Source organism: Ascaphus truei, chromosome 3, assembly GCF_040206685.1.
Source record: "Ascaphus truei isolate aAscTru1 chromosome 3, aAscTru1.hap1, whole genome shotgun sequence".
Lineage (NCBI taxonomy): Eukaryota > Metazoa > Chordata > Amphibia > Anura > Ascaphidae > Ascaphus > Ascaphus truei.
In genome coordinates this window covers 340,319,876-340,339,547 of record NC_134485.1, presented here as the reverse complement: position 1 = coordinate 340,339,547, position 19,672 = coordinate 340,319,876, and the positions used below count along the sequence as shown (strand labels likewise).

Below are 19,672 nucleotides of genomic sequence, written 5' to 3'. Positions count from 1 at the left end.
TGGCTATACAGTTAGGTCCGGAAATAATTGGACACTGATACAAGTTTTGTTATTTTGGCTGAGTACCAAAATAAATTGAAGTTACAGTTAAATAATGAATATGGGCTTAAAGTGCAGTCTATCAGCTTTAATTTGAGGGTATTCAGATCCAAATTGGAGGAAGGGTTTAGGAATTACATCTCTTTAATATGTAACCCCCTCTTTTTCAAGGGACCAAAAGTAATTGGACAATTGACTCAAAAGCTGTTTCATGGACAGGTGTGGGCTATTCCTTCGTTATTTCATCATCAATTAAGCAGGTAAAAGGTCTGGAGTTGATTCCAGGTGTGGCATTCGCATTTGGAAGCTGTTGCTGTGAACCCACAATATGCGGTCAAAGGAGCTCTCAATGCAAGTGAAATAGGGCATCCTTAGGCTGCAAAAAAAAAAGAAAATCCATCAGAGAGATAGCAGAAACATTAGGAGTGGCCAAATCAACAGTTTGGTACATTCTGAGAAAAAAAGAACGCACTGGTGTGCTCTGCAACACAAAAAGGCCTGGACGTCCACGGAAGACAACAGTGGTGGATGATCGTAGGATCCTTTCCATGGTAAAGATACCCCCTTCACAACATCCAGCCAAGTGACGAACACTCTCCAGGAGGTAGACATATCATTATCCAAGTCTACCATAAAGAGAAGACTTAACAAGAGCAAATACACAGGGTTCACCACAAGGTGCAAACCATTCATAAGCCCCAAAAATAGAAAGGCCAGATTAGACTTTGCCAAACATCTAAAAAAAAAGCCAGCCCAGTTCTGGAACAGCATTCTTTGGACAGATGAAACTAAGATCAACCTGTACCAGAAGGATGGGAAGAAAAAAGTATGGAGAAGGCTTGGAACGGCTCATGATCCGAAGCATACCACATCATCTGTAAAACACGGTGGAGGCAGTGTGATGGGATGTGTATGCATGGCTTCCAATGGCACTGGGTCACTAGTGTTTATTGATGATGTGACAGAAGCAGCCGGATGAATTCTGAAGTGTATAGGGATATATTGTCTGCTCAGATTCAGACAAATTCAGCGAAGTTGATTGGACGGCGCTTCACTTTACAGATGGACAATGACCCAAAACATACTGCAAAAGCAACCCAGGAGCTTTTTAAGGCAAAGAAGTGGAATATTCTGCAATGGCCGAGTCAATCACCTGATCTCAGCCCGATTGAGCATGCATTTCACTTGCTGAAGACAAAACTTAAGGCAGAAAGACCCACGAACAAACAACAACGGAAGACAGCTGCAGTAAAGGCCTGGCAAAGCATCACAAAGGAGGAAACCCAGCGTTTGGTGATGTCCATGCGTTCCAGACTTCAAGCAGTCATTGTCTGCAAAGGATTCTCGACAAAGTATTAAAAATGAACATTTTATTTATGATTGTGTTTATTTGTCCAATTACATGTGAGCCCCTGAAATAAGGGGACTGTGTATGAAAATGGTTGCAATTCCTAAACGTTTCATACGATGTTTTTGTTCAACCCCTTGAATTAAAGCTGAAAGTCTGCACTTCTATTGCATCTCGGTTGTTTCATTTCAAATCCATTGTGGTGGCGTACAGAGCCAAAATTATGAAAATTGTGTCAGTGTCCAATTATTTCCGGACCTAACTGTATATACCCTTAGGCCGTGCCTATAGTGCCGTCGACGCGCCACGACTGGTGATGTCACCGTCGCACCGGTAATATCACTAAGGGGGATATTACTCTGACAAACCCCACTGACATTGCAAATGCATTCAATGATTACTTTGTGGGGTGTGCCACTAACTTATTAGCGAAATGCAGCCCAAACCACCTGAATCTCATCCTGGGAGTGCCCACATAGCCCCACCCCTTCCCAACACTGCCCACAATTTTCAATTTGGCCCAGTATCTGAAGAGGAGATTACACAAGCGCTCCTCAAACTAAAACTAAGCAGCCAATGTGGACCTGACTTGCTACAATCTAGGTTCCTACGACTTGGTGCCCCAGCCATTGCCAAACCAATTGCTTCCATAGTCAACTCTATCCTGTCTGCAGGCCATATCCCTAAGACCTGGAAAACTGCCAGAGTTGTCCCAATCTTCAAAAGTGGGGACAAAAACACTGTCTCAAACTACAGACCAATCTCACTGCTCCCAATTCTATCCAAAGTCATGGAAAAATGTGTCCACTCCCAATTAAACGACTACTACACCAAGACAAATTTCCCTAGCCAATTACAATCTGGCTTTCGTCCCAAACACTCCACCGTAACTACCCTGCTAAAAGTTAGCAATGAAATCCAGTGTGGAATGGAACGGGGACAACTCACTGGTGCAGTATTCCTAGATTTTGCGAAGGCTTTTGACACAGTTGATCATGCTATCCTGCTTAACAAACTCCAGAGCTCTGGAATAGGGAAGCATGCTTTAAACTTGTTGCAGTCCTACCTATCAGGAAGATCCCAACATGTGTCCATCTCAGGCTCTAACTCCAACCCCATGGATATCACCTGTGGTGTCTCGCAAGGCTCTGTACTGGGGCCCCTACTCTTCTCAGTGTTCATTAATGATCTTCCCTCAGCTTGTAAGGTAGCCTCAATACACATGTATGCAGATGACACAATCCTATATGCACACAGCCATAGCCTCTCTGACCTTCAACACATACTTCAGTCTGACTTTTTCAGACTCGAAAACTGGATTTCCCAAAACAAACTGTTTTTAAACACTGACAAGACTGTAACAATGGTATTTGGGACCAAGACTAAATTCTTAAAGCTTCCAGCAACTGAGCTCCATATTAGAACCAACACTAACACCACCCTAACCCCTGTCACTAGTTTTAAATACCTGGGCTTATGGTTTGACTCCCACTTAACATTCGGAATGCACATTGATACCCTGACAACCAAGACCTATGCCAAACTAGGAGTACTTTACAGGAACAGATCCTCCTTAAGTCTCCTGGTCAGAAAGCGTATCGCACAGCAGATGCTAATGCCAATTATTGACTATGGAGACATAGTATATGGCACGGCACCTCAAACCCACCTTAGCAAACTTGACACCCACTACAATTCAATTTGTCGTTCTGTTCTCCAATGCAACTACAACACACATCACTGCGAAATTCTCAAAGAACTAGATTGGTCATCACTAGAGTCTAGGCGCAAAGTTCACCTTTCCTGTCTTGCCTTTAAATTCTTTATGGGCAAGCTACCCAGCTACCTGAACAAGCTCCTCACCTCTACCACATGCAGCACCTATCACCTGAGATCTGACTCCAAAAGACTGTTCATGGTCCCAAGGCTCAACAACGTATCCGGCCGCTCCTCCTTCTCTTACCGTGCACCCCAAAACTGGAACAACCTACCAGAGACTCTCACATCCACCACCAGTCTAAGTTCTTTCAAATCTAAGGCTGTCTCACATTTTAATCTGGTCTGTAACTGTTACATACACCCATAACATATATTTTCTTTAACTGTGCATGCAATGTCTTGTATATAATGTATACCCTGTTCATTTATGTAACTGTATTTGTAACCATGTATTATTTGTCTTAACTCTGTGCCCAGGACATACTTGAAAACGAGAGGTAACTCTCAATGTATTACTTCCTGGTAAAATATTTTATAAATAAATAAAAGTTATATTTCGCCGGGCAGCGGTATTGCGTAATTCCGGCAATTTGATTGGTTCAAGGGCCGTCACATGACGCGACAGCCCTTGAAAAATCAAATTTTGCCGGCTACCAGTTTTCGCGACGGCTACATCGCTTTGTCGCCGTCGCGTGCACTTTAAGCGCACTTGGCAGCAATGCTTTTGTTTGTCACTATAAGAACGGCTTTACATTGACATTGCACATTGCATGCTGGTGAGATGTGTAACCGGAGTGAGCCCACACAGTTAACCCCTTAAGGCAATCCACCCTTTACAGAAACCAGTAGTCTTCCATGAGCGGGCTACAATTATAAATATTTTGGAAAAATATGGACATAAAGGTCCATGTTTAGTATTATAATAGAAACTGCTGTATCACTATGATGGCTTCTCCATAAATGAAGCACTGAAGCAGAGTTTGTCAGCTGCCCAATCAATTCACACCATGTCCTAGTTATGCTGTATGTTCACCAGTAGGAGGGTCTGATTTACAGCTGCCACCAGCTTAATGAACTCGAATCTATAAATATCAGGCAGTAATGACGGTAGCCGCAGGCTATGAGTGCTACTCTAGAGATTGATAGGATTTTAGTCAAACTTTTTATTTCAGTATCTCTATCACTCGGGATTTTTTTCTTGTTCACTTTTTTCAAGCTCAACGAGAAAAACAAAGATTCCATTGGTTAGTATTCCTGTGAATTTACTTTTTATTACATTTCCAAATGTTCCTTACGTTTTGTTGTTCTTGTTTATCTATTTATCTATAGTCTTTTTCGTTTGGCTGAAATATCAGTTGTGAACTATGTGCATGTGTACAAAGTACAGATCGTTAGCTTTAGTAGTACATATTAGGCAAGCTTCACAGATGCATCAATGAATCGTGTTGTAATGATGCCAGATATTAATTAATAAAGCAATGTATGTGGTTTACATACTTGTTGGCCATTTTTCCATACAATAATCTTCAAACATATCATGCGTATTTAGATGCTTTTGCATTTTTGTTATCTACTTTATTGAGTAAAATAATCCTATACATTAAAAAATAAAAGCCCTGTAAATATACCCGGCTCATACAGTAAGTGAAGGCTTGCAGCGTTTTTGTTGGAACAAAATAGAGGTATTATGATTTTACATGTTATGTTGAAAGAGATTTGTTTTACTGCTATATAAATAATACAATTGTAACTATTAACAGCATTTAGAATGGAAATGTAATTTGCCGTATTCCCTTGAATTTATCCAGACTGCAAAATCAAAAAGGAATGATAGTAACATTTGTTACACATTTAGCACTAGGTGGTGACCACGATTTGCGCAGTACATATTAAACACTTTCTATTCCAGTGAACATGTGACTTGTGCCACTCACTACCATGCCATCATTTATACATTTTGTTGTATAATCATTCTCACTCGATTGAGACCTGAAAGGGTGAAATAGCTGTCTGTGAGTAGGTTTACTGGCTATGCACTTCTTTAACCCAGGCTGTGCTGAAAAGCTGTGTAATACGGCAGTCATAAACTTATAGGGATCCATTTTAAAATGGATGAGAAGTAAAGCGTGACACACAGTGCTCATTTGCATGTCATTACCCAGAATCCCTGGCTGCAGTGGAAGCATTGTATGCTAAGAGATAATGGTTTAAGGGACGGCTGTAGACCTGTTTGAGACATGTGAATGGCATATCTTTTACATGTTGTGATGTTGCGACCAGGGATACAAGTTACATCTCTTATCTTGTATATGCTTGTCAAAAATAGTCCTCCATGCTGTATAAAAGTAAATGTATGTATTTCATTGAACAACACAACTGAAATGTTTAGTGTTTAAAATATGTTAAAAGTAAATGGACCCTTAAGTAGAACAAGCTGGAAGAAGATTATGTAGGGCTTTCTGCCAAGTAAACTGGAGCATATGATGGCACCAATAGGGAAAAGCAAAGATCCCCCTGGCTAATTTAAGGTTCACTTGTGAGCTAAGGAATACTCAGAAAATCTGTAGATCTTCTTCTACATTAAATTACATTAAGTACCTTTGCAGTACTACACTTAAGTGTTCAATACAAATCAATGATAATTTAGTTCACATACTGTGTGTGTGTGTGTATATTTATATATATAATCAAAAAATAAATAGATGATACCGTTCTGTGGCTAACGAAATGCTTTTATTTGTGCGAGCTTTCGAGATACACTGATCTCTTCTTCCGGCGATGTTACAATGAATGAAGCAAGCAAAAGGTATACTTAAAAACGGTGTCTCTTGATATATATATATATATATATATATATATATATATACCCCTTCTTCCACTCTAACACAATATAATTATATAGGTGTACACCTATATAATTATATTGTGTTAGAGTGGAAGAAGGGGTATCTGTGAGTTGCAAGATGACAGTAATTTTCCCAGTGTAAAATTATAATGTTTTTGAAGACGGGTGAATAATCAGAGCTTGAGCCTAATCAAGGTCTTCAATAACCTGTCCGAAAAAGCTGCATTTCAGAGAAAGACAGACCAGAGAGGACTGCCACAGGAAAAGATTGTGTCACATGAGGAAGCCTGATTCAAGGTCTCTGCATTTAGTAAAAACAAAAACAAACCCTCCACCCAGGGTAGCTGAGCAACGTGTGGTATTTGATAGCTGGTGACTGGTGATGGAAGCCAACCATTAATTTAGCTCCAGTTGGAGTTCGGTTTTTGTTTATCTTTGTGATTCCATTTAAAGGGCCAGTGGCAAAGTTTCTGTCACAACCCTGCTGCAACGACAGAGCTAGACTGTAGGTGGTCAAGAGGAAAGTTTGTGAAAACCTTCCACCACTGATTGCTTTGGCAAATCACAACAGTAATAACGGCCAACCATTTCTTGCAAAAAATGCCCATCGAGAATGACATTGAGTTTTAAAGTAGCATCTAGGCAGCAAGATGACTGGGAAGGGTTAGTCATACCCTTTTTCTGCAGGGAGGTTGAGAAAACCTACCATGATTTACAAGATGCCTCGGATTATATCCACCTAATAACTGCAATCCCAGCCAGATTTGCAATGATGTTAGCAATCCGGACTCAGAGATTCCACGCATGGAAGTACAGGAGAAGACAAAAAACCCAGGTCACAGATGTTCTACCTCATTCATGTTCAGATACTTTAACAACCCTGCCAAAATTGTACACTTTCTAGTTTTGGATCAATATGGGATGACTACCCCCAGGTCTTTGCAAGTAGTTTGGATAAAGTAATCTTACATTATATGATGAGTTTGCTGCATTAAAAGAATGACATATGACGGCTAAAAAAGGAAGTATGGTGCCAAACGAAGAAATTAACCGTCAACCAGAAGAACCAAATTTCGGAAGGTTCAAGTTAAAGCCAGTGTACCAACAAAAATGCAATGTGATACGGGTGGTGTGTATGATTGTGCGCTTATTAAGGTATCCGGCTTCTCCTCCTTCTCTTACTGTGCACCCCAAAACTGGAACAATCTACCGGAGACTCTCACAGCCTCCAACAGTCTAAGTTTTTCAAAACTAAAGTTGTCTCACATTTTTATCTGGTCTGTAACTGTTACATACGCCTATAATATATATTATCTCTAACTGTGCATGCTATGTCTTGTATATAATGTATAACCCTGCTCACTTAATGTAACTATGTATTTGTAACCATGTATCTGTCATCATAACTCTGTGCCCAGGACATACTTGAAAACTAGAGGTACAGTAACTCTCGATGTGTTACTTCGTGGTAAAACATTTTATAAATAAATATTAAGCTAGTGGGAATAGCCTTAACATCAAACAAAATTGTCAAGGCTATTAAGCTAAATGACAACAAAAAAAGGTGAAAGATACCGCGCTCAAGACAGTGATATAGTGATTTACTTATGTGATTAAATAAACAACTCTATGTGCAATAACTAAAATATAGAATCTAATTAAAACCAATTAGGTGCTGTGTTACAAACATTAAACATAAAACCTGTTATTAAGGGTAGTAAACGGAGAGGTTGCTGCTGTATTTCATGGACTGGCTCTACAAACCACAAACACTAGATGAAAACAAAAGAAAAAACAGCGCAAAACCTCATAGTGTAGTATTAAAAATATATTAAATATGTGACAGCAGGTGAGTATCTCACGTACATCAAATTAGATCATTAAAGCATGGCATGTTATGGACATGTTACCACATCGGCACATCAGCACAGCACACAGAAGTCAGACCGATCGAAGAGGCAGGTCTCTCTCACAGGGAGCCATCTCTGGAACCTCAGCTGATGTATAGGTCGTCAGGTAAGGAAGAGATGTTCGCTTCAATCTGTAACAGCTCGGTTCCTCGCTGGATGCGTGTATCAGACTCACGGCAGACCTCTGATGACGTCACCAAAGTTCCGTCGCGTCTTTAACCGGAAGAAGCTGGTTTGAAGTGTCCGCAAGGATTTTCACTCGTAGTGAACAAATGTCCATAAAACAGTCAAGTTGGCACTGGAACGCGCCTTCCTACGCATTTCGTAATAGAGTGACTTCGTCAGGGAATGACGCCATGCTTTAATGATCTAATTTGATGTACGTGAGATACTCACCTGCTGTCACATATTTAATATAATACACAAAAGAAAAAGAACTCAGCTGGTAGCACGCTATAACTCCAAAGTGAAAAAGATGATGGTAATGAGTAATGATGAGAATTAAAAATAACTTTATTATTATATTTACTTAAAATAAAGGGGTGTACATAAACGAAAGTAAAATGACCGTATATCCCAGTCAAGGCCTGCTAATACCGGGGTATCGTAGAGTAAATGCTGATAAGCGTGTGGCTGGAACCACTTTACACACACCCTATATCACCATGTATTGTATATATGGAGTGGTGTATAGACACTGAGTTATACCCCCATATTAATATATTGGAGGATTATTGCCAGAGTGGAAGGGATATATCCCCTCCTCCCAATTGCAGCTGTGTTGGTGTGGTAAATTATCAGTATAGCCGCAGATATGATGTGTGTGATCTAGTAGTATAAACTTGACACTTCAGCAAATAAATCATAAACCCCTGGTTTGTTGCAGGCGTAAGCACTATAAAAATCCTAGATACATATCAGGATATTAGATCAATTTTGCATCGGAGCCACATACCGTTTGTATGATGCAGCAGTGGTTACAAAATGCATCAGATTAGTGTATCAATTGCTACACTCTATCGGTGTCCTGCTAGCTCAAGCTCCTCACAGTGGATCGGGTAACAGTCTATGTGGTGTTCAAAACCACTAACCACAATCGCAACCATTAATTCATACAATTATGCTGAAGAGGTGAGATAGTATTATGAGCTCAGCGTGACCTGAGCTCCTGCATTGAAATCAGCCTGCCGCTCATACTACACTATGAGGTTTTGCGCTGTTTTTTCTTTTATTAAGTTAAATGGTCAGGAGAGTACTACTTTGGTAGATTTTAGGGGGCACAGTTACCCAATATGAGGAAAGTTGGTAGGCAAAGATAAAAACACACAGAACCACCTTGCTCACCATAAAACAAGAGAATATATGAACGGTGCAAAGGGAGAATTACAAAACAAAACAAAACTCAGTGACCAAGAGCGTCACTAAAAGTCCCTGCAAGCTGCACTCATTCCATAGTATGATATAGTATACATAAAGTACCAGTATATTAACTAGTACCAATAATTTGAAGGTATATACACGAACCAAATGGGAAGGTCCCACACAACCTAAACTATGACACGACAAACACATTAAAATCTGACGAAATGCATAAAATAACTAAATAGAAAAAAACTAAAATAGATCCCCTAGTGGGCGAGACGTACACCATACATTTTCCATCTCGCCCACTAGGGGATCTATTTTAGTTTAGGTTGTGTGGGACCTTCCCATTTGGTTCGTGTATATACCTTCAAATTATTGGTACTAGTTAATATACTGGTACTTTATGTATACTATATCATACTATGGAATGAGTGCAGCTTGCAGGGTCTTTTAGTGACCCTCTTGGTCACTGAGTTGTGTTTTGTTTAGGCAAAGATAAACTAAGACACAATAAACGAGTTTGTGCAATATGTATTCATGAGATGGTAAACTCGATAGAGATCAAGATGCCAGGCAAATGACAGCCCCAGGAACTTATTATCTCACCCTGCCATATTAGGAAGCGATTTCCTATGATTGGATAAGCTAATTCAGGAGAGGGATTGTGGAGTGATAACTCAGGATATTTTCATCAGGATACTCCATCTGTCCTTCCATATGCAGACCGTGAATTATTTTCAGTGGTTAGTAAGTAAGACCAAGCATTAAAGAAGAGAAGCAAATAGGACAGGTACCAAATTGAAAGCCCAGAAGGATGCATTAGTGGGTAATCCTATAAAGATCCAATGGTCTTTTCTGCTATTACCACTGATTTTCTAATGCTCAAATGTGGGTTATTTGTGACCAATGCCACCCGCTGGCCCCAAAAAGAGTAAAGCCAGTGAAATCTCTTTCCGCTGATGTATTTGAACAGGACAGCTCACTAAATGAATTTTCTTTGAAAGCAATTTGGTTATTTAATAAAAGTCTTAATATCTCGGAGTGTAAAGAATATAAATAGTATTATTAATGCTGTGGTTCAACATTCTAATAGCCATATTGCTCCTAGGATGATATATATGCAGTGTTAGTTGTGATATCTATTGATGAAATAATACTGAATACATTAAGAGATACTTATGTGGGTGTGGGATTATGTCCTTGAGAAAGCTTGTTGTAGGATTACACAAATGAGCAGCAAGAATTCAATTGTCCAGAGAAAATATCTGTAGTAAGTTTTCTGTTTCAGGTGCATTATACCTAAATCCATTGATTTGATTTGGAAGCTGACAGGTAGACCTTGATGTACTCTAACTCGGTCTTGAATGTTGGGTTATGCTTTATTGCTTAACATGCAAATCAAAAGTGGTGCAATTCTGGGGCTAAATTACTGAAGCACAAATATCAAAGAAAAAAGTCCTATTGAAAGCAATAGTATTTCTTTCTTTAATACAACTTTTGTATTGATAATTAAGCACTCTGCAAATCTTTAAAAAAAAAAATTAGTTCCGTTCTGGAACAAATTTATAAATTAAAGAATCAGATTTTCTTAATTTGTAGGTAATCAGTGAAATAATCTAATTAGAAGATTTATTTACAGAAGTAATCAGGATTGATGTGGTGAGTTTTGGGGCCTGTGGGGCTTCTTCAATAAAGTGCTCAGTGTTCCATTTAGAGGCAGATGTTTGCGAAGGAATGCAGAACAGAACCAGTGTTCGCAATCTTCCTTATTAACTCATTCGAAAATGCTAACGTCTGCTGGAAATGGATGGAAGCAGCTACAGCCATGAAATAAAATATACAGCAATGTAAAAACTGCAGATCAAACCACCCAAAAAAGTAATAAATGGAAGAGTTCAAAGCAACACATATTGCATAATTATCCTATAGATCCTCTAGGAAATGTGCATGGTAGTAGAAATGTATTCATAAAAGTCCAGAGCAAAACAAGTGTTCTAAAGAGCTCCATAGGGTGTGATGCTGCCCTATGGGTGACTCCTACAAACCTTCAGGCAAAAATACATTCTTATCCTCTACAGTGTCAGTAAAAGCAGCAATAAAAATGATGCATCTTCCTGAAAAGCAAGTTTCAGCTTTTGTATTAAAGTTTTTGTCAGCTAATAATGACATTGTTTTCCACATACCTATATAAGAAGATGAGTCTCTCAGGAAATGTTTAATTTTGTTGGTGGGAGACCTTTACAAAATTAACTCCATCTTACTACTTTTCCCCAACCCTCACAACCTCCCCTGCCCTCCATGTTTTGCAACTCCAAGGACATCAGAGATAAATAACCACTACTGTACATGCAATAAATAGTTATGATGAAAAACTCTGAAATGTAGTGAAACATGCTCAAGGACAAGTACTTACAGCATATAACATGAAGCTCTTAGTTGGTGAAGATCTGATAGCTTTTTTTTTTGGTGATTTAGTGGTGATTAATTTTTACAATTGCTGACATTCACTTAGAATGATTTATTCATACATGTTTTTCAATATTCCATCTTGTTTACATAAACAGAAATTGCATTAACTTGGCATTAAATAATGCTAGGAATACAAATAAGCGTCAACTCTGCATTAATCAGTGCTAGCGCTGCTATTGTAGCAATGGAGAAAAGAGGAAATCGCACTTTTCTACCTTATTGTTATGTAATAGGATTTCTTACAAACCCCTATTGTCCTATTAAATAATATTTGAGATCATTGATATCTAGGGTTACCAATGCATTGCAATGGAATGCCTTCAGGCACCAAATGGGATGACTTAAAACAAACGCTACAAATAAAATACAAAAAGCACGGCATAGATATGTGTAAATATTAAGCATTTCATTCACCATGACTAGTTGGCTACTAAGGGGGTTAATACAGGGATGGAAAAATTCTGGACGCCTAAAACTTCCCTCCTGGCGCATGTGCTGTGCACAGTAATGGCTGTCCTGTGTACATAATGACTGAGCTTTCCATCACCGCTGCGATGGACAGTGGTGCTCCCCAGCCCAGCGATATCAAAGACCTGGCATGCTGGGACCGGGTGGTAATTTGACAGGTCAAGTCGCCGCCTTGCCAGAACTGCGAGGGGAGCAGGAGGCAGAGGCCGTGCGAGGAGCTTGTCTGAGTTCTGAGTACTCTGCCCTGCCTCTGCTCTCAATGCACACTGTACCAAGGAGACGGAGTCTGTGAGGGGGAGCATGAGTCTGTGTGAGCGGGGGACTGCGAGTGTGAGACAGAGAAGGAGCACGTGTCTGCGTGCAACAGAAATATATACACTTAAGTCCAGAAATAATTGGACACTGACACAATTTTCATAATTTTGGCTCTGTACGCCACCACAATGGATTTGAAATGAAACAACCGAGATGCAATAGAAGTGCAGACTTTCAGCTTTAATTCAAGAGGTTGAAGAAAAATATCGTATGAAACGTTTAGAAATTGCAACCATTTTAATACACAGTCCCCTTATTTCAGGGGCTCAAATGTAATTGGACAAATGAATACAATCATAAATAAAATGTTCATTTTTAATACTTTGTCGAGAATCCTTTGCAGGCAATGACTGCGTGAAGTCTGGAACACATGGACATCACCAAACACTGGGATTCCTCTTTTGTGATGCTTTGCCAGGCCTTTACGGCAGCTGTCTTCAGTTGTTGTTTGTTCGTGGGTCTTTCTGCCTTAAGTTTTGTCTTCAGCAAGTGAAATGCATGCTCGATCGGGTAGAGATCAGGTGATTGACTCGGCCATTGCAGAATATTCCACTTCTTTGCCTTAAAAAACTCCTGGGTTGCTTTCGCAGTATGTTTTGGGTCATTGTCCATCTGTAAAGTGAAGCGTCGTCCAATCAACTTCGCTGAATTTGGCTGAATCTGAGCAGACAATATATCCCTATACACTTCAGAATTCATCCGCCTGCTTCTGTCTTCTGTCACATCATCAATAAAGACTAGTGACCCAGTGCCATTGTAAGCCATGCATGCCCATGCTATCACACTGACTCCACCGTGTTTTTCAGATGATGTGGTATGCTTCGGATCATGAGCCGTTCTAAGCCTTCTCCATACTTTTTTCTTCCAATCATTCTGGTACAGGTTGATCTTAGTTTCATCTGTCCAAAGAATGCTGTTCCAGAACTGGGCTGGTTTTTTTATATATTGTTTGGCAAAGTCTAATCTGTCCTTTCTATTCTTGAGGCTTATGAATGCTTTGCACCTTGTGGTGAACCCTCTGTATTTGCTCTCGTGAAGTCTTCTCTTTATGCTAGACTTGGATAATGATATGCCTACCTCCTGGAGAGTGTTATTCACTTGACTGGATGTTGTGAAGGTGTTTTTCTTTACCATGGAAAGGATCCTACGATCATCCACTACTGTTGTCTTCCGTGGACGTTCAGGCCTTTTTGTGTTGCAGAGCTCACCAGTGCATTCTTTTTTCCTAAGAATGTACTAAACTGTTGATTTGGCCACTCCTAATGTGCCTGCTATCTCTCAGATGGATGCCCTGTTTCACTTGCATTGAGAGCTCCTTTGACCGCATGTTGTGGGTTCACAGCAACAGCTTCCAAATGTGAATGCCACACCTGGAATCAACTCCAGACCTTTTACCTGCTTAATTGATGATGAAATAACGAAGGAATAGCCCACACCAGTACATGAAAGAGCTTTTGAGTCAATTGTCCAATTACTTTTGGTCCCTTGAAAAAGAGGGGGCTACATATTATAGAGATGTAATTCCTAAACCCTTTCTCCAATTTGGATGGGAATACCCTCAAATTAAAGCTGATATATATATATATATGTATATATATATATATATATATATATATACTAGCTGATATACCCTGCGTTGCCCGTGATTTACCCCCCTTCACAGCTGGCTGGCCCCCACGTTCACAACTCCGTTCCCCTTCACAGCTCCCCCCCCCCCTCTTCACAGCTTCGTCCCCCCCCCCTCCTTCACATCTGCGGTCTCCCCTCCCTGCACCCCACATCACTCTCCACCCCTCCTGGCCCCCACATCTGTGTTCCCCGCCTTGCACATCACATGACTCTCCGCCCCTTGCACCTCACATGACTCCCCCCCCCTTGCACCTCACATTACTGCCCCCCCCCCCTGCATCACCCCCGGCTCCCACCACATCACCCCTGGCCCCCACCACATCACCCCCGGCCCCCACCACATCACCCCCCGGCCCCCACCACATCACCCCCCGGCCCCCACCACATCACCCCCCGGCCCCCACCACATCACCCCCGGCCCCCACCACAGAGTGTCACACACACACACACACACACACACACACACACACACACAGTGTCACACACAAACACACAGACAGGAGTAAGAGGCAGTGTAACACACACACACAGTGTAACACACACACACACAGTGTCCCCCCCCCCCCCCACACACACAGTGACACACACACACACAGTGATACACACACACACGTCACCTCTCCTTCCGTCCGCCGCCATCTTACTCCGCGAGGGAGGAAGGGGGTCCTTCCGGGCGCCGCCATCTTAGGCGCCGCGTATCCACTGCCTGTCGGAGCACCGGGGGGGAGGTGAGCGGAGCACCGAGGGGGAGCTGAGCGGAGCACCGGGGGGGAGAGCTGAGCGGAGCTCCGGGGGGAGAGCTGAGCGGAGCACCGGGGGGGAGAGCTGAGCGGAGCTCTGGGGGGGAGAGCTGAGCGGAGCACCGGGGGGGAGCTGACACGGGGAGAGGAGGAGAGCGTGGGGGCGCGCGGCGCGTGATTGAGAGCCGTGGGGGGTGTCCCGGGCGCTCGCTCCGCTCCCCCGCTGACTTTAGCGGCGCCGGGGGGGTGAAAGCGGGGGAAACAGGGAGACATGGGGAGAGGAGGAGGTGCGCGCGGGTCACGATGACTTGGAGGGTGTGTGTGTGTGTGTGTGTGTGTGTGTGTGTGTGTGTGTGTGTGTGTGTGTGTGTGTGTGGTCACTCCGCCTCAGGCCAATGAGAGGTGTGGGGGCGGGCGGCCCAAGGGACCAATGAGATTTCCCCTAGGGACACAGGAAGATGCAGACAGGCATACAGTGCTTTCACTAATATATAATAAGATATATATATATATATATATATACACAGTCTGTGTGTGTGTGTGTGTGTGTGTGTGTGTGTGTGTGTGTGTGTGTGTGTGTGTGTGTGTGTGTGTGTGTGTAACCCCTCTTTACTTTTTTTTGGACTATAGAACCTGTCACTGAGGTGGGGACCTGAGTCCTATAAATTGAGGTTTAAATCTTATAGTGGGTGGTACACAGTGGGAGGCATAAGTAATTAGACACAACACAACTGTAAAGAATTATGACAAACTTTATATTTCTATATCTATAACTTTGAACAGGCATACACACAGGGTTACTAAACTCATGTGACCCTTAATGATCAGGGCCACCACATAACCACACAGTATTCCTACTATCCTACTAAAGGTTACTAATGCTGTGCTTCTGATTTTATATATTACAGTCATTGCAACTGAGTTCACATACCCTGTTGATCAGACAGAGTATTTGCATAATAACACTTTCGTTGGAGCTGTTGATTCAACGACTACTAGATGCAGGCCTGTGCTTCTTACAGTTAATGTGAAAAACATAACATTTTGTTCCAGTGCAAGGGAATCTCTTTCCTCTAGGCTGAGTGCACTCGGGTCTACCCTCAGGGGCTGTCTGAATCCTGATCCTTTTCCTCTGGGCTGGGCAGTGCTCACTGAGGTGGGTCACTGTGCTTTTCAACTGGCCAGCAACTCCACCAGTCTCCACACTCAGTGGATCTGTCAGGCACTTGCAGAGTACATTTGCAAGCATCCTCATACTCCACAACTCCATCCAGCTCAGAGCATCACAAGATGGCTGTCCTGCCCAGACTCAATGTTTCACTCTCTCACTGGCTGATTCCAGTCACATGTTAATCAGTGAGCGTAACTGTTAAAGGCGCAATTTCCTGTATAGCATAACTGTTAAAGGGGCAATGTCCTGTGCTGCTTGCAGGCACAGGGGGTTACACACATATATATACAGTGCTCGACAAATCTACTCAGCCACACGCTTGGGGTGAGTGGATTTTGTGAGCTGGCGAGGTGGCGGCAGGACTGACTGGAGCGTAAGAAGAAGCTGGCGGCGGGAGAAGAGGATCACCATGTCAGCAGGGCAGCAGAGGCATTAGATGGCGGGCGGCAGGAAGCAGGAGAGCATTCACATCCATGTGAGCAGCAGGAGAAAAGCCGGGTAGAAGTGTGCCCCTGTGGTTCAACCCGGAAGTCTTCAGTAAAGTTACTGGCTGGGGAGGGAGTGGGTGGCACTCCAGCTGGAACACTACTCTCTCCCCTTCCCACCCCAGCGCCTCACAAAATGCTGGCTCCTTCAAATTCTGGTTGGCTCCTAAGTATTTTATATTTTTGTCCTTCCATGGTTCACCTTTAATATATTTATATTTCTACATTGGTAATATGTATTTTTATCACTTGTTCTAGTTTGGCTAGTTTTATCTTGCCTATGTATGTAGTGGCCTTTATTTACAGTGGCGAGGAAAAGTTTGTGAAACACTTAGGATTTTCTCATATTTCATATATTTCAAACCTAAAATGTCTTAATCTAAGTCATAATCATAGATAAAGTTAACCTAGTCAAACAAATAACATAAAAACATGATACTTTTTCAACATTTATTTATCCACAAATGATTAAACATTCCACGTGTGAAAAAGTATGTGAATCTTCAGATTCAGAACCTGCTTGCACCCCCTTGAGCAGCAATGACTTCAACTTAGTGTTTCCTGGAACTGCTGGTCAGTCTCTCACATCAGTTTTGAGGAATTTTGGCCCATTCCTCCTTACAGAACTGCTTCAATTCAGCGACATTTTGAGCGCTGCCTTGCATGGACAGCTCACTTCAGGTCCTGCCACAACATTTTGATGGGGTTTAGGTCCGGTCTTTGACTAAGCCATTCTAAAACGCGGAATTTCTTCTTCTGCAGCCATTCTTTTGTAGATTTGCTTGTATGTTTAGGATCATTGCCTTGCTGCATGACCCACTTTTTGCTTGTGCTTCAGCTCACAGACGTTTGGCCTGACATTCTCCTCTAGAATCTTCTGATACAATGCAGATTTCATGGTTGTGTCAATGATGGCAAGCCATCCAAGTCCTGAGGCAGCAAAGCACCCCAAACCATCACACTCTCACCACCATGCTTGACGGTTGGGATGAGGTTCTTCTGTTCGAACACAGTTTTGGTTTTCGCCAAGCATAAGGTTTTCATTGAGGTAAAAAAGTTTCTACCTTTGACTCGTCTGTCCAGAGAATATTGTTCCAGAAGTCTCATGGATCATCTATGTGCTCTTTGGCAAACTTCAGATGGGCAGCAATGTTCTTTTTAAAGAGCAGTGGTTTCCTCCTGGCTATCCTTCCATGAACACCATTCTTCTTCAGTCTTTTTCTGCGTGGCCTGCAGATCCTTGATGGGAAGAGGTGTAGATCCATACTATCCTCCCCACATAAAGCTATCACACACCCCAACATACACAGGCAGCACACGCTCCTCCTTACTCCTTCCCTCTTTCCGCCCACCTTCCCACACCTCAAACATATCAGCTGCTCTCCGGGTGCGTCCAGCCGGACTGTGAGAGGAGAGGTAGATCGCAGCCTCTACGCCTCCAGGCAGCAGGGGATGTGCCCGCTGAGCAGCCAGCAAAAATGTCCCCCTGGAGCTGTGGCACCCTTGGCAGAGTGTTATGGCACACCAGTGTTCCCTGGCACCCTGGTTGAGAAACATTGCTTTAGTGAATAAGATGAGAAATAAAATTGTCAGTAAATAGGGCTAATGCCAATTGTTCTACCTTTAATGAGCCCCCCCCCCCCCCCCCCAATGTGTCCTATTTGCATAGGTCGTAAAATAAGTTCTCCATCTTATACATTACCCAATTATAGCTTAGTTTGTATTATGGGAAGAGTAACAATTTATAGTACAAAATTAATATGGTATTAGATATATATATATATATATATATATATATATATATATATAGTGGTGCTGTATTAGCTAGTACTGCGCTAACAAGAATGTTGTTGCTTTGCAATTGTGTGGCTGATACTTCTGTTGTACCTGACCAGCTTACTGAGTGCCTCACTTTTGGCCTGGGTTTTGCTACTGAAATAAACAAAAGCCTTTTTGAACCAAAGCCATCTGGTTTTCTATGTAGAAGTTTGTACATTACGTTATTTTAAGGATGGAGAACCTTATTTTTTCAAACTCTTTATTTAAGTGGAATGTGTGTGCAGGAGGTTATTAGTATATAGACTTCACGTTTTTTCATTACAGTATTATCCACTTGCAAAACCGTATGTATATCGTTATTTATATAGCGCCCACAGTGTACTCTGCGCTTTAAAAAAAAGAGACAATGCAGTACAGGGAATTATAATAGAATAAGTGCAACAAATAAAATCAAACCATGGGAAAGGAAATCCCTGCCGCGTAGAGCTTACAATCTAAATAGTATGTTGGGAGAGTTAGAGACAGCAGGTGAGGGAATAAGTGCAGTAGATGGCAATTGCTGGTAGGAGTAACTGTAAGTGTCGGACAGTAGCCATGAGTCCAGGCTATTGAAACAATTTATTTAAGAGGTAAGTTTGAAGGTTTGACTTAAAGGTGGGGAGAGAAGGTGCTTGGTGTATACTGAGTGTGAGGGCATTCCACAGGTAACGGGCAGTAAGGGGAAAAGGTTTAAGGTGAAAGCTGTACAGTAGATATGAAAGAGGTGGAAAGAAGACGGTTATGGATAGAGTGCAGGAGATGAACAGGGGCATAACGAGAGATCAAAGTTGATATGTAGGGAGGAGCAGATGAGTGGAGAGCCTTGAACATAAGGAGGAGAACTTTGTAGGTGATTCAGAACCTGATGGGAAGCCATGAGATGGATTTAAGAAGCAGAGACTGTTTGTTAGATTATCCAGGCAAATTTTTTGCTAGATTGCAAAGGAAAAAGTTGTGTGGCAGGGAGGCCTGTTAACATTATGTTGCAATAATCCAGATGGGAGAGAATAAGGGCATTGTGACAGGGTGAAGTCAGGTACTGATAATTATGTCTGGGAAACATACATCTGAGTCCTTCATCCAGCACTCAGAAGGTTAACCCAGTAAGAATAGTTGGGCAATCAGGAAGTAAGCTGAGACAGCTGACAACCAGCTTGATAAGGAGGCTAATACTTGTAGTATGTGGCTGACTTAGACTACAGAGCTGTTCTGTGGAAGCTCTTATCCAGAAGGGCTTCCTATCCGCTCTCTAGGGACAGAGATTCCCAAACAAAGATACAGTAAGGACTTTCATATTGTTTCATAACCATTGTGATATATGTTATGGGGTTGGGAACTGGACAAAGTCAGC

The 19,672-nt window shown here is 42.0% G+C and overlaps 1 protein-coding gene across 2 annotated transcripts in view; it reads left to right on the top strand.

The window, feature by feature from the left end:
- Positions 1-19,672, top strand: part of PFKM (phosphofructokinase, muscle) — a 104,711-nt gene that overhangs the window by 18,422 nt on the left and 66,617 nt on the right. The window contains exon 1 of one of the 2 annotated variants that reach the window (XM_075591666.1): positions 4,196-4,350. The exons of the other annotated variant lie outside the window; for it this stretch is intronic. Within the exon in view, the coding sequence (XP_075447781.1) occupies positions 4,227-4,350 (124 nt within the window). The 5' untranslated portion in view covers positions 4,196-4,226. Of the gene's footprint in view, positions 1-4,195; positions 4,351-19,672 lie in introns of those variants that run through there. 2 annotated transcript variants of the gene reach the window in all.